General features: G+C 42.9%; 1 protein-coding gene across 2 annotated transcripts; it reads right to left on the reverse strand.

Moving 5' to 3' along the window:
* Positions 1–1,762: 1,762 nt before the first annotated feature.
* Positions 1,763–8,439, reverse strand: LOC115196348 (uncharacterized). Of its 2 annotated transcripts, none has more exons than XM_029757109.1 (5): positions 8,090–8,439; positions 7,367–7,462; positions 6,966–7,264; positions 6,478–6,704; positions 1,763–2,707 (listed from the first exon to the last, which is right to left on the reverse strand). In XM_029757109.1, the coding sequence occupies exons 1-5, from the start codon at positions 8,154–8,156 to the stop codon at positions 2,605–2,607; spliced, it is 792 nt and encodes a 263-aa protein (XP_029612969.1). In that variant the 5' UTR covers positions 8,157–8,439; the 3' UTR covers positions 1,763–2,604. The 2 variants fall into 2 exon arrangements, with proteins under 2 accessions (XP_029612969.1, XP_029612968.1); XM_029757108.1 differs by having other exon boundaries at positions 7,355–7,462; positions 8,090–8,438.
* Positions 8,440–16,015: the final 7,576 nt, after the last annotated feature.

The raw sequence follows: 16,015 nt of genomic DNA on the forward strand, positions 1-16,015 counted from the left end.
TTGTGCTTACAGCCCAACACCGTGCAGGACGTTTGGCATTTGCCAGAGAACACCAAGATTGGCATATTCGCCACTAGCGCCCTGTGCTCTTCACAGATGAAAGCAGGTTCACACTGAGCACATGTGACAGACGTGACAGAGTCTGGAGACGGCGTGGAGAACGTTCTGCTGCCTGCAACATCCTCCAGCATGACCGGTTTGGCGGTGGGTCAGTCATGGTGTGGGGTGGCATTTCTTTGGGGGCCCGCACAGCCCCCCCATGTGCTTGCCAGAGGTAGCCAAACTGCCATTAGGTACCGAGATGAGATCCTCAGACCCCTTGTGAGACCATATGCTGGTGCGGTTGGCCCTGGGTTCCTCCTAATGCAAGACAATGCTAGACCTCATGTGGCTGGAGTGTGTCAGCAGTTCCTGCAAGAGGAAGGCATTGATGCTATGGACTGGTCCGCCCGTTCCCCAGACCTGAATCCAATTGAGCACATCTGGGACATCATGTCTCGCTCCATCCACCAACGCCACGTTGCATCACAGACTGTCCAGGAGTTGTAGGGAGGTCATACAGGCACGTGGAGGCCACACACACTGAGTCTCATTTTGACTTGTTTTAAGAACATTACATCAAAGTTGGATCAGCCTGTAGTGTGGTTTTCCACTTTCATTTTGAGTGTGACTCCAAATCCAGACCTCCATGGGTTGATAAATTGGATTTCCATTGATTATTTTTGTGTGATTTTGTTGTCAGCACATTCAACTATGTAAAGAAAAAAGTATTTAATAAGATTATTTCATTCATTCAGATCTAGGATGTGTTATTTTAGTGTTCCCTTTATTTTTTTGAGCAGTGTACTTCTCAAAGCAAATGAGGCGTCGCTCCTGCTCCTCCCCAGAGCTTTGAGGAAACAAGGATTTAGGACAGCTAGGAACATTTTCAGACACTATTATGGACGCTGAGGAAACGAGAGCGTTCTGATAATTGAGCAGTTGCCAAGGACACTGATAACACACTGCAGAGATGGCAACACCCTCCTGTGTCCTGCGAGGTACGCTAATCAGTGTTTGAGAGTGTGAACACAAGGCTTCATCTGCTGCGGGATAGAGACATCTTCATTCAGATTGCTCTTCCAAAAAGCAATGAATGTTACTGCTAGAACTGGATGTACTGCCACACATCTGGTGAAAGCTTTTCATGTAATAGTATAAACGAATTAGCGGGCAAGGCTAGATTTCATTCTCCTCATTCGTTCAGCGTTAACCATTGGGTATTTCTGAATGCCAGTGTACTGTGCTGGGTTTATACAGAGGTTGGTGCTCAGGATAAATCATGTAACATGGGCTCCACATAGTGGTGGCACAGGGAACAGGAAAATCCGACACCGTCACTGAGTAAAAGGGCAACCAATTATTGCAGTGCTCAGCAGAAAACATTGAGGAACATTCTGATGGAAATATATGACGTTAATTAGAACATAATGTCCCAGTGACGTGCAGACTGAGGAATCACGTCAGTTGTATTTATGACGCTGTCCCACTTCTATTGCGAGGAAGTATCGCTAATGTTGATGAGATGTAGCCGTCAGACAAGTCAGTCAAAACAAGAAAAATGTAATTCTCCTCACATGCTTGCACTGAACTTCTGTCCTCTGAATGAGACAAAATGCAAGGGGAGAACCAGCAAATTAATTCAGTGACAAAGCAGGTCTCCAATGTCTCAAAACAGTATATCAGTGTCATGTGTTTTAGAGACAAAACCAGAAATTCAGAATGTTGAAAAACTAAGTAGAATTTTATTAAATTAGATTCTATTTTATCAAAATGTCAAGTTTCCAGGATGAAGAACATAACAGTGCAAAACAGTTATTTTAGACAAATATTTACAAAACAGGTAGCATTCAGCCAAGTTGGAATAAGGCAGCCGTTTCATGTACCGTGGCATTTTTCAACACATCTACAAAAACATCATCCACATATAAAACATCTTGGTGAAAAGGACAGTTCATTGTTTCCCTATGATAGAATTCACATTTTAAAGGCCATTTCATAATTTCCTTATGATAACATTCAATAGTTCAATGGCAATAAACACATTTTACAAAACAACTTAATACAAAAAGCTTAAATTCATATTTAAAAAACAGCTTACCAAAATTCATCAAAGCTTTCTCTTGTATTTACTCTGAGGGAATACTGTAGGCAAGGCAAGGGGAACACTGTAGGCAAGGCAAGGGGAACACTGTAGGCAAGGCAAGGGGAACACTGTAGGCAAGGCAAGGGGAACACTGTAGGCAAGGCAAGGGGAACACTGTAGGCAAGGCAAGGGGAACACTGTAGGCAAGGCAAGGGGAACACTGTAGGCAAGGCAAGGGAAACACTGTAGGCAAGGCAAGGGAAACACTGTAGGCAAGGCAAGGGAAACACTGTAGGCAAGGCGGAATAGCGCAACACAAGGCAAGGGGGAATAGTGCAACACAAGGCAAGGATACCAAACTTAGTTGAAATGGCAACCACTGATATACGCTGTTCAATAGTGCAACCCCATAGACTTGGAAGCCGTGCCGATTGTTGTCAGCTGATCTTAGTGTTGGCCATTTCAGCAGGTTGGCCATTTCAGCAGGTGTTCATGGAACAAACCTGTGCTTCGCCGAGGCTTCTCTCCAGCTCCTGAATACAAGGATAGATCAACTGACTGTGCAGCTGTGCCATTTTAAACCTGAAGGAAAGAGTTATAGAAAAGAAGAGTTGAAAGGAGCAGTATTCCCACTGATTTCTCTTCATAGGTAAAGGGCCTGACTTTCCCCTCCCACAAAATAACTATAGAAGCTACAGTGGCAAGAAAAAGTATGTGAACCCTTTGGAATTACCTGGATTTCTGCATAAATTGGGCATCAAATTTGATCTGATCTTCATCTAAGTCACAACAATAGCCAGTTTGCTTAAACTAATAGACACATTGTATTTTTCTTGTCTATATTGAATACATCATTTAAACATTCACAGTGTAGGTTGGAAAAGGTATGTGAACCCCTAGGCTAACGACTTCTCCAAAAGCTAATTGGAGTCAGGTGGCGGCTAACCTGGAGTCCAATCAATCAGATGAGATTGGAGATGTTGGTTAGAGCTGCCTTGCCCTATAAAAAAATAATAATAAAAAAAATAAAAATCACACAATTTGAGTTTGCTATTCACAAGAAGCATTGCCTGATGTGAACCATGACTCGAACAAAAGAGATCTCAGAAGACCTAAGATTAAGAATTGTTGACTTGCATAAAGTTGGAAAGGGTTACAAAAGTATCTTTAAAAGCCTTGATGTTCAAATAGTCTATAAATTGTCTATAAATGAAGAGCGGCACTGTTGCTACTCCCCCTTGGAGTGGCTGTCCTGCAAAGATGACTGCAAGAGCACAGCGCAGAATGCTCAATGAGGTTAAGAAGAATCAGCTAAAGACTTACAGAAATCTCTGGAACATGCTAATATCTCATCAGTTGATGAGTCTACAATACGTAAAACACTAAACAAGAATGGTGTTCATGGGAGGACACCACAGAAGAAGCCACTGCTGTCCAAAAAACCCCATTGCTGCACGTCTGAAGTTTGCGAAAGTGCACCTGGATGTTCCACAGCAATACTGGCAAAATATTCTGTGGACAGATGTAACTACAGTTGAGTTGTTTGGAAGGAACACACAACACTATGTGTGGAGAGAAAAAAAAAGGCACAGCACACCAACATCAAAACCTCATCCCAACTGTAAAGTATGGTGGAGGGAGCATCATGGTTTGGGGCTGCCTTGCTGCCTCAGGGCCTGGACAGCTTGCTATTGTCGACAGAAAAATGTATTCAAGTTTATCAAGACATTTCGCAAGAGAATGTTAGGCTATCTGTCCACCAATTGAAGCTCAACCGAAGTTGGGTGATGCAACAGGACAATGACCCAAAACACAGAAGTAAAGCAACAACAGAATGGCTTCAACAGAAGAAAATACACCTTCTGGAGTGGCCCAGTCAGAGTCCTGACCTCAACCCGATTGAGATGCTGTGGCATGACCTCAAGAGAGCGGTTCACACCAGATATCAAGATTATTGCTGAACTGAAACAGTTTTGTGAAGAGGAACAGTCCAAAATTCCTCCTGACCGTTGTGCAGGTCTGATCTGCAACTACAGAAAACGTTTGGTTGAGGTTATTGCTGCCAAAGAAGGGTCAACCAGTTAAATCCAAGGGTTCACATACTTTTCCCAACCTGCACTGTGAATGTTTACACGGTGTGTTCAATACAGACATGAAAACATAATTGTTTGTACGTGATTAGTTAACCTGTTAGGGCTAGGGGGCAGTATTTACACGGCCGGATAAAAAAAACGTACCCGATTTAATCTGGTTACTACTCCTACCCAGTAACTAGAATATGCATAGAATTATTGGCTTTGGATAGAAAACACCCTAAAGTTTCTAAAATTGTTTGAATGGTGTCTGTGAGTATAACAGAACTCATATGGCAGGCAAAAACCTGAGAAGATTCCTTACAGGAAGTGCCCTCTCTGACAAGATCTTGTTCTTGTCTCTGTTTATTGAAGACTGAGGATCTTTGCTGTAACGTGACACTTCCTACGGCTCCCATAGGCTCTCAGAGCCCGGGAAAAAGCTGAATGATATCGAGGCAGCCCCAGGCTGAAACACATTTGCGCTTTTGGCAAGTGGCTGATCAGAGGATAATGGGCTTAGGCGCGTGCACGAGTCGACCCCGTGCTTTATTTTTTCAGTCTATTTACCTAAACGCAGATTCCCGGTCGGAAAATTATCGCTTTTTTACGAGAAAAATGGCATAAAAATTTATTTTAAACAGCGGTTGACATGCTTCGAAGTACGGTAATGGAATATTTAGAATTTTTTTGTCACGAAATGCGCCGCGCTCGTAACCCTTATTTACCCTTTCGGATAGTGTCTTGAACGCACTAACAAAACGCCGCTGTTTGGATATAACTATGGATTATTTGGGACCAAACCAACATTTGTTATTGAAGTAGAAGTCCTGGGAGTGCATTCTGACGAAGAACACCAAAGGTAATCAAACTTTTCTAATAGTAAATCGGAGTTTGGTGAAGGCTAAACTTGCTGGGTGTCTAAATAGCTAGCCTTGTGATGCCGGGCTATTTACTTAGAATATTGCAAAATGTGCTTTCACCAAAAAGTTATTTTAAAATCGGACATATCGAGTGCATAGAGGAGTTCTGTATCTATAATTCTTAAAATAATTGTTATGCTTTTTGTGAACGTTTATCGTGAGTAATTTAGTAAATTGTTAGTAAATTCACCGGAAGTTTGCGGGGGGTATGCTAGTTCTGAACGTCACATGCTAATGTAAAAAGCTGGTTTTTGATATAAATATGAACTTGATTGAACAAAACATGCATGTATTGTATAACATAATGTCCTAGGTGTGTCATCTGATGAAGATCATCAAAGGTTAGTGCTGCATTTAGCTGTCTTCTGGGTTTTTGTGACATTATATGCTAGCTTGAAAAATGGGTGTCTGATTATTTCTGGCTGGGTACTCTGCTGACATAATCTAATGTTTTGCTTTCGTTGTAAAGCCTTTTTGAAATCGGACAGTGTGGTTAGATTAACGAGAGTCTTGTCTTTAAAATGCTGTAAAATAGTCATACGTTTGAGAAATTGAAGTAATAGCATTTCTAAGGTATTTGAATAACGCGCCACAGGATTCCACTGGCTGTTACGTAGGTGGGACGATTTGGTGCCACCTACCCTAGAGAGGTTAAAGCAGAGTGTTTGTCTACTGTTGTGACTGAGATGAAGATCAAATTTTATGAACAATTTATGCAGAAATCCAAGTATTTCCAAAGGGTTCACATACTTTTTCTTGCCACTGTCGATGTCTTTTACTCCCAGTGTTGCCATTAGGAAAAAGAAAACGAAAGCGCAGAAAACGTGGTAATTAACTACAATGACCATAATCCATTTGTCCGGTTTGTGTGTTTTTACACAACTTATCTACACATTAGGTAATAAAGCTAGAATCTATAATGTTTCTAGGCGCACTGGTGCTCCTAAATTAGAACTCCAGGCCGCACAGCAGAATATTTAGGGGCATATGCGAGTAAAATGGTCACACTGTGGAGCCCTGAGCCTCGTCTGTCAGACTCACTTTGTGAGCCGGTATCAGGTAATAGTGTTGAAAGTTTGCAATAGCAAGAGCTCAAGACTAACAGGGAGAGTTGACAGACTAGAGAGGATACGATTTAAAAACAACCAGAACCAACCTCGATGTATAGACAAAGTGATTTATAGAGCACTTTTATTTTTCAGAATGTTGTTATTTATCTGGTTTTATGCATTTTTACCATCCAAACGCTGCCAATTCTTAGTCAATGGAAACACAGTTTAAACCCAATACAGTGTTAACAATTCAATCAGAACACCTATGACCTGTGAAAAGGTTCCAAAGAAAGGAGGACTCTTACCTCCTGTGCAGCTCTATGGCTTTGCTGGGGTCTGGGCAATAGTGCTGTAGAGCTGTGACGCAGTGTGCTGCCAGCATGATGTAACACTGTTCCCTCACCAAGTTGTGGCTGCTGGTGTCCCACTGTGGCAGCTCGCTGGTGTACCTCCACGCCACTAGGGCATGCTCCAGAGCAGACTCCCACTCCTCGTTCTGCAGCAGCAGCTGACCCCACTCCTGGCAGGAAACCTGGGAGGAAAAAGAGAAGGTTCGTTCAAACACATAGCAGGTGATGCAGCGTCGTACCAATCACCATGACAACCCATATTTTCTAGCTATTAAACCATCTTAGAAGCACTTAAGTCAAACCCAGTCAGCTTGAATAAAGTCAGTGTGTAAATCTTAAAATACATTATTTACTGCAAGGAGATTCAACTTCAGGTTAATTACCAAAAATACATTCACATAAGGGGAACTTTAAGAGCATAAAACAAAAATGTTGATACTCACTTTAAACGCCACCAGGTGTGGATATGCCTTTCTGTAACAGTGTGCGTCTCTGTTGGACCCCAGGCGTGAGTAGGGTATAGATCTATAGACATTGCTCTTCTTCAGGTGCAAGTCCTCCTGTAAAGGTTTCAGGTCCGTAGTGAGGGCTCTGGGCTCCTGCCTCTGCCCCTGTTCTACTAGGATGAAAGATCTTATGAGCTGCACAAGCTGCTGGTTGGACAGGGGTGTCTGGTTGTCTTCCATTCTCTCACTTTGGGCCTCACTCCGACTACTCCCTGTTCTGTATATGGCTGGGTTCACTGCAAAACATACACCACCGTATTGGACACAGGCGAACTAATATAAGCCTACAAACTGAATGACATGATCCATTTAATTTGCTTACTAACATGAATGCCCACGTTTTGAGTTGCTGGTCAGGTTTCTGCCTCTAGAGGTGGTTGAGAATGGAGCTATGCGTGAACTTAGAACCTCCAGGTAGGATCTTCTCAGTCGAGCTGCAAAAAAACATTTGGCATAACTTTAAAGTGCATTTGTGACTACTAACGTTTCAGGATCATAGTTAACCCAGTTACAATATTACTCTTTGTACTAGATAACAAGGCAGATGAAATGTTTTGGTAACGTTACTTGCATAAAAAAAAAGAAAATGGTCATGTCTTGCTGAATTAAAAGCTACCAACAGCTCACCCACAATCAACAATCTTTATTACTTAGCTAAACATGTCCAATATCAGCTCGTTAGCTAGTTATAACTAGGTACAGTTGTTATCAAAGGCTAACAATAGGTACCATGGTGTGTCAATGCAATTGCTAACTCAAAGCTGGCTAACTAGCTAGTTGACCACACAAGTTAATATTGACTTATTTCCATTATTAGCACATTGACACGATTTGTTTGTTCAGACTTAGTGTTTTATTGGACCTTACTGGCTGACTTCATTGTTATGATTTCACATATTTAGAAAATAAGGTAGCGGTTACTTAGCTAGTTAGCCACATTTGTTCCTGGCGCGCGCTCACTTTACCAAGGACAGCTGTTATGATGCTGCAGTTGGAGGGAAATGTAGCGGGCTAACCAGCTAACATTACCTACTTTATGAAGTTGTTGAAGTCAGACGTACCTGCAATTTTCGGCTGTGGAGCTGGGATTTCCATCAGGGCACGTCTTGAGTGACACATGGTTGCCATATTAGATACTTTGGATCAAAACGACAGACCTCTTGCAAAAAGTTTGCCAGTTATGTTGTTAGCTGTCTAGCTAGCTAGGAAGCTGTCTAGTAGTGTGCAGTCAACAAACTGTAACGGTTGTACTAATAACGCGCAGCTATCGCCTGCCAAGTACCTCAAATAAATGCCATAAAATGTAATAGTTGCTGACAAAACTTTGCAAAGCTCTTCTCCCGCGAATGTATGACAAAATACTGCCGCAAGAATATAGCGCGCGGGCGTGTCTTCATTACCCATCAACCTGATTGGTCATTGTCGAAACAGGCGCGTGCATTTTTATTGGAGAATGGGATCTTGAATTGCGCTGTGTTGAAATACAAAAAAAATTAGCCGCTTCAGTACAGTAGGCCGACACATGTACTGTTGTGAAATAGGACTTACATAGCCATTTGTGAAGTGGTTGAAGTCTGACATACTTGACATTTTTGGCTGGGGGATAGTTAGCTGGGGGATACTTGCAAACATTTGACCAGTTCTGTTGTGGGCGACCATTGATGCACTTTCTTTTAATAACATGCAGCTGCCAAGTAGCAAACAAATGACAACAAATGTATTATGGCAATAGTCATTGCTACAAATAAAAAAAATATTCTTCTGGGGGGTTTATCGGAGGTTGGCATCCAACGTTATGAAGCATTACCTCCACCTACTGTACTGGCCTCTTACGAAAAAAGATTGCACTAAGTAAGAGTGCAGTATAAACTGGGTGGTTCGAGCCCTGAATTCTGATTGGCTGACAGCCGTGGTATATCAGACCGTATAACACGGGTATGACAAAACATGTATTTCTACTGCTTTAATTAAGTTGGTATTCAGTTTATAAAAGCAATAAGGCACCTCGGGGGTATGTGTTATATGGCCAATATACCAGAGGTGTGGACTCGAGTCACATGACTTGGACTCGAGTCACAAATATGATGACTTGCAACTCGACTTTGACTTTAACACCAATGACTCGTGACTTAACTTGGACTTGAGCCTTTTGATACCCTCCCCAAGCCCAAATATAAAAAATGATGCTATTAAAAAAGGTGTGCAGCACATCAACTCTTCATTTAACGGATTACAGTTTGAATCTGACAGCAGCCAATCAAATTGTGCCAGCTGAGAAAAAGTTGGACGTGGCAGTGCAGAGGAATGTCGGTGGGTGAATTCAGACGGAGCCCTTGGAAAGATGATACCCCAAATTATTATTTTCGGATATAAAGACGTCATATAAAGATGGATTGTTACTTGCAAAACATGCGGGAACAAAATTACAGACAGAGGCAACAATTTACAACTCTTTTTGAAATTTGAAGCTGCACAAAAACGGTAAGTCGTGGCTAATATAGCCGACAGCTATATATAACTTTGCTAGTGTAGCATGTAGGCTAATGTAACGTTAAATCAATGAGCCTTGTCGTGTCTTTGGCTATGCCGGATTAAGTGATATGACATGCTAACTTATAAAATGATTTCTCTGTAATTAATATTACCTGATTAAGCTAATCATGTAAATGTAATTAACTAGAAAGTCGGGGCACCACAGAAGAACGTTTATAGAGCCGTTATCTTCCGAATAAACTCTTAAAATACTTAGTAATATTTTACATCGATAGCATTCAATATTAACCCTTATCTTATTTTCAGTCTCATAATGAAAGTTGTAAATTCTTGGTTATCTTCACGAACCCTGGCTAACAAGTTGAATCAGCAATACAAAATTGGGTTTAATTATTTATTTACTAAATACCTAACTAATCACACAGAATTACAAATACACAGAATACAAATGATGTCATACAGAAAACGTCCTGGTGGACGGAGCCTGTATCATGGCTGGTTACACAAAGGAAAGGGGGTTGGGCTTGAATGAAAGAGCGGGAAGACTTAGGAACAAAGAAACAGCAGCTATGCTATCGTAAATACATTATCTTATGCATTCTAAATTACCGCCCATTTGGAAAAGGAAAATGCAATAAATATTTACTCTGAGCTGCGCTTCGGTAGATTGGTCGTAGATGCTGGCCGGGTTGGCCAACAGATCTTCCTGTAGTGGAAGAATGTCAATAGTGGTAAATTGGATACGTGGTGGTATCTTCGTCTGGTTGTTAGACTGGATCCGTCGTCCGTCCTTTCCTAGCCCACGTTAGCAGCGGCTAACTCAACGGCTAGGAAGTATCACTTCTGTAGTGAATAAGCTCAAAGTTCATACCAGTTCATACCATAGCTCACGCTGAGGTTGGCTTAGTTGTCATGTGTCCTTCTAACGTAGAGGCTGCAGACCTCCCGTACTGGAACATGGTGAATGTCTTTTCGTCAAAGGCTTATATAGTGGAGAGGAGGGAAGGAGGTGTTTCATCGTTTATAACCCCTGTCTCTTCACAGGGTTGGCCACTGATCGAGCAGGGCACTTTCCTTATGAAAACCCAATTCTCTCATTTGGAAGCTAAAATTACATTTAATCTCCTAACAAACAATTTCAATATCAAACATTTCAATTGCATAACAATTCCATGTGACTCTGATAACTAGAGGGTGTATACTTTCTCAGGTACAGTTTATGTCGTCCTGTCATCAATCATAATGTCTCAGATAACAATGAACTGACATACATACTCATTACGTTATCAAGCATATTTCCAACTGGTTTTATTATCAAAATATGGTTCCGTTCCCCATTTGTTTGATGTTCCCAGACTCTCTATATTTAACAGGACAGCAGTCCTTCAGTAGGGTCAGTAAGAGAGGGGAAGGGAGAAAGGTATTTATGTGGGGGGGTCATAAACCTTACCCACAGGCCAACGTCATGACAGCCTCCACCCAGTCAGTCAGTGTAGGAACGTGATCATTGCACCCAAGAATGAGCTACAACTGGCCAGGCAGTTGGTAGCCTAAAGCCTGCCTGATGTTACTGCTGTTCCTAAAAACATTGACATACGTTAGCCTACTGTAACCACACAGAGAGAGGGTGTGTGTGTGTGTGTGTAAGGTTGGGCGATTGGGTACAAGCCTACATCGCCCGATTGCGCGATCCTCGATAGTCGATCGCTATGGGGGGCGGGTCTTTCTCATGGCTAACCATGTATTTCCATGGAAATATAAAGTTTATTTGGAAAGTAATAAATATATATATTTTTAAAGCATTCATGATTTGCGTAAATGTAATATACTAACTATTACTCTTGGTAAAAATGTGAATGGTATTACAGTTGGTGAAGAGCACATAATAACTTGTTTAGGACTCGAAACTCAAAGTTAGGATTTGAGACTTGACTTGAGACTTGTCGGTCTTGACTTGAGACTTGACTCGGACTTGCCTGACTTGATTTGGGACTTGAGTGCTAAGACTTGGGACTTACTTGTGACTTGTAAAATAATAACTTGGTCCCACCTCTGCAATATACCACGGCTAAGGGCTGTGTCTAGGCAATCCGCGTTGCATCGTGCTAAAGAACAGCCCTTAGCCGTGGTATATTGGCCATATACCACACCCCCTCATGCCTTATTGCTTAATTAGAGTGCAGTATAACAGCAGTATGCAGCAAATACTGCGTCCAAAATAACACATTTTTTTACTGCAGTAATTTTGCAGTGGAACTGCAGTTAGAGTGCAGTATAACTGCAGTTCAACTGCAGTACACTGCATTTATTCTGCAATTACTGCGTCCAAAATACCACAGTCGACTGCAGTTACTGCACTTTTACTGCAGTTTCAAAACTGCTATCTTTATTTGTAAGGGGCCTGTGGGCCAGAGAGGGAGGAACTAAATCCTACCTGCCAGCCCCTTTTCTCTTAAAAAAGATAACAAAATATTTGAGACTGTATATCTGCCACGCTGATCCTCAACACAGGGGCCCCTCATGGGTGTGTGCTCAGTCCCCTCCTGTTCTCCCCATTCACCCATGACTGCATGGCCAAGCACGACTCCAACACCATCATTAAGTTTGCCAACGACACAACAGTTGTAGACCTGATCACCGACAACGATGAGACAGCCTATTGGAAGGAGGTCAGAAACCTGGCAGTGTGATGCTAGGATAACAACATCTCCCTCAATGTGATCAAGACAAAGGAGATGATTGTGGACTACAGAAAAAGAAGGACCGAGCACCCCCCACCATCCGCATTCTCATCAACGGTGCTGTAGTGGAGCAGGTTGGGAGCTTTACCAACAAACTTAAAAAAAAATATATATATATATATTTCACCTTTATTTAACCAGGTAGGCTAGTTGAGAACAAGTTCTCATTTACAACTGCGACCTGGCCAAGATAAAGCAAAGCAGTTCGACACATACAACACAGAGTTACACATGAAATAAACAAACATACAGTCAAAAATACAGTAGAAAAAGTATATACCGTAAATTCCGGACTATAAGCTGCAACTTTTTTCCCAGGCTTTGAACCTCGCGGCTTAAACAATGATGCGGCTAATATATGGATTTTTCCCGCTTTCAATTTTTTTTTTAAAAAAAACACGTTCTGTGACGTGCTGTTTTTTGGCGGCATGAAGCTTTCATTAGACCAATGAAATTGCCGAACGGGTTAAGGTCAAACAACTTTTTTGTTTACTGTTTAGATTAAATCGAGCGCTCTCAAACTTCCCATCATTCTGATTGCGGTAGTCATTTTGTCACCCTCATCATGGCAAAGACACTGAGAAATGCATATGATGCAGCTTTCAAGTTGAAGGCGATTGATCTGGCTGTTGGAAAAGGAAATAGAGCTGCTGCACGGGAGCTTGGTCTTAATGAGTCGATGATAAGACGTTGTAAACAGCAGCGTTTCAGTGCAAAAAGACAACTAAAGCTTACTGCTAATTTGTAATTTTTTGTTACAAGCCGTGTTTCGTTAAAGCCTATTTATTTTTGTTACAAGCGTGTTTCGTTAAAGCCTATTTATTTTTGTTACAAGCCGTGTTTCGTTAAAGCCTGTGTAAAGTTCATTTGTTTCAATGTACCGGTAGGCACCTGCGGCTTATAGACATGTGCGGCTTATTTATGTTCAAAATAATATATATTTTTTAATTCAGTGGGTGCGGCTTATATTCAGGTGCGCTTAATAGTCCGGAAATTACGGTATACAGTGTGTGCAAATGAGGTAAGATAAGGCAATAAAAAGGCCATTGTGTCACGAACTTCTTCATCATCCGATGATATAGCGAAATCGTCGTCTGATAGTGTGGACCAATACGCAGTAGAGTTGACGTTCATTTTCTTAATTTATTAAAGAACGTTGAACACAAAAACAAGAAAACAATAAGCACGACAAATGACAGTTTTGCAGGCTCACAAAACACGCAATGCAAAAACAATCTCCCACAAATCCCAAACACACCCTAATATATGGGATTCTCAATCAAAGGCAAAGAGAAAACACCTGCCTTCAATTGAGAGTCCCAACCCCAATAAATCAACCATAGAAACACAGACTACCTAGACTAGACATAGAATTACCTAAACATAGATCATAACCAAAAAACCCGGAAATACTAAATCAAACGCCCTTTTCCCAAAACACCACCCTGAACCACATAAAACAAATACCCTCTGCCACGTCTTGACCAAACTACAATACCAATTAACCCTTATACTGGCCAGGACGTGACAGTACCCCCCCATAAAGGTGTTAACCCCGGAAGCACCTTAACAAAAATAACCCCAAACAACAACAAAAGAAAAATTCCCCCCTACTAAAGGAAGGGAGGGTGGGTGGCTGCCGTCAACGACGGCACTGTGCTACACCCCCCCTCCCCAACCCACCTATATCTGGAGGTGGCTCCGGCTCTGGCCGTTCCAGGCAGTCGGGGCAGTCTGGCAGCTCGGGGCAGTCTGGGCAGTCTGGCCGCTCGGGGCAGTCTGGCCGCTCGGGGCAGTCTGGCCGCTCGGGGCAGTCTGGCCACTCTGGCAGCTCGGGGCAGTCTGGCCACTCTGGCAGCTCGGGGCAGTCTGGCCACTCTGGCAGCTCGGGGCAGTCTGGCCACTCTGGCAGCTCCTGACTAGTGGGTGGCTCTGGCGCCTCTTCACTGACGGGCGGCTCTGGCGATTCCTCACTGACGGGCGGCTCTGGCGACTGTTGACTGGCGGGCAGCTCTGGCGACTGTTGACTGGCGGGCAGCTCTGGCGACTGTTGACTGGCGGGCAGCTCTGGTGACTGTTGACTGGCGGGCAGCTCTGGCGACTGTTGACTGGCGGGCAGCTCTGGTGACTGTTGACTGGCGAGGCTGGGTTTACGCACTTGAAGCCTGGTGCGTGGTGCTGGTACTGGACGTACCAGACTGGGAACACGTACCTCCAGGCTAGTGCGGGGAGCTGGCCCGGGGCTCCATTCTTGCCCCGCAAAACTGCCCTTGTGCCCCCCCCCAAAAAATTATTGGGGCTGCCTCTCGAATTTCCTAAACTCTTCCATCGCCCTGGAAACGCTCCTCCTTAACTCGGCCCATGTCCATCCTTCCTCCTCGTTCCTCTGCTGCTTGGTCCTGGTTTGGTGGGAGATTCTGTCACGAACTTCTTCATCATCCGATGATATAGCGAAATCGTCGTCTGATAGTGTGGACCAATACGCAGTAGAGTTGACGTTCATTTTCTTAATTTATTAAAGAACGTTGAACACAAAAACAAGAAAACAATAAGCACGACAAATGACAGTTTTGCAGGCTCACAAAACACGCAATGCAAAAACAATCTCCCACAAATCACAAACACACCCTAATATATGGGACTCTCAATCAAAGGCAAAGAGAAAACACCTGCCTTCAATTGAGAGTCCCAACCCCAATAAATCAACCATAGAAACACAGACTACCTAGACTAGACATAGAATTACCTAAACATAGATCATAACCAAAAAACCCGGAAATACTAAATCAAACGCCCTTTTCCAAAACACCACCCTGAACCACATAAAACAAATACCCTCTGCCACGTCCTGACCAAACTACAATACCAATTAACCCTTATACTGGCCAGGACGTGACACATTGTGGCGAAGTAATTACAATATAGCAATTAAATACTGGAGTGATAGATGTGCAGAAGATGAATGTGCAAGTAGAGATACTGGGGTGCAAAGGAGCAAAATAAATAAATAAATACAGTAAGGGGATGAGGTAGTTGGATGGGCTATGTACAGGTGCAGTGATCTGTGAGCTGCTCTGACAGCTGGTGCTTAAGTGAGGGAGATATGAGTCTCCAGCTTCAGTGATTTTTGCAGTTTGTTCCAGTCATTGGCAGCAGAGAACTGGAAGGAAAGGCGGCCAAAGTAGGAATTGACTTTGGGGGTAACCAGTGAAATATACCTGCTGGAGCGTGTGCTACGGGTGGGTGCTGCTATGGTGACCAGTGAGCTGAGATAAGGCGGGGCTTTACCTAGCAGAGACTTATAGATGACCTGGAGCCAGTGGGTTTGGCGACGAGTATGAAGCGAGGGCCAGCCAACGAGAGCGTACAGGTCGCAGTGGTGGGTAGTATATGAGGCTTTGGTGGCAAAACGGATGGCACTGTGATAGACTGCATCCAATTTGTTGAGTAGAGTATTGGAGGCTATTTTGTAAATGACATCGCCGAAGTTGAGGTTCGGTAGGATGGTCAGTTTTACGAGGGTATGTTTGGCAGCATGAGTGAAGGATGCTTTGTTGCGAAATAGGAAGCCGATTCTCGATTTAATTTTGGATTGGAGATGCTTAATGTGAGTCTGGAAGGAGAGTTTACAGTCTAACCAGACACCTAGGTATTTGTAGTTGTCCACATATTCTAAGTCAGAACCGTCCAGAGTAGTGATGCTGAACGGGCGGGCAGGTGTGGGCAGCGATCGGTTGAAGAGCATGCATTTAG

Source organism: Salmo trutta, chromosome 6 (genome assembly GCF_901001165.1).
Source record: "Salmo trutta chromosome 6, fSalTru1.1, whole genome shotgun sequence".
Lineage (NCBI taxonomy): Eukaryota > Metazoa > Chordata > Actinopteri > Salmoniformes > Salmonidae > Salmo > Salmo trutta.

What these genes read in the sequence shown, in the direction of transcription:
- LOC115196348 (XM_029757108.1), bottom strand. Translation starts at nt 8,156, where the DNA reads ATGGCAACCATGTGTCACTCAAGACGTGCCCTGATGGAAATCCCAGCT. An exon ending in TCCACAGCCGAAAATTGCAG is followed by an intron (nt 7,463 to 8,089) that starts GTACGTCTGACT and finishes GTTTTTTTGCAG; the next exon opens with CTCGACTGAGAAGATCCTAC. An exon ending in CTCAAAACGTGGGCATTCAT is followed by an intron (nt 7,265 to 7,354) that starts GTTAGTAAGCAA and finishes TATGTTTTGCAG; the next exon opens with TGAACCCAGCCATATACAGA.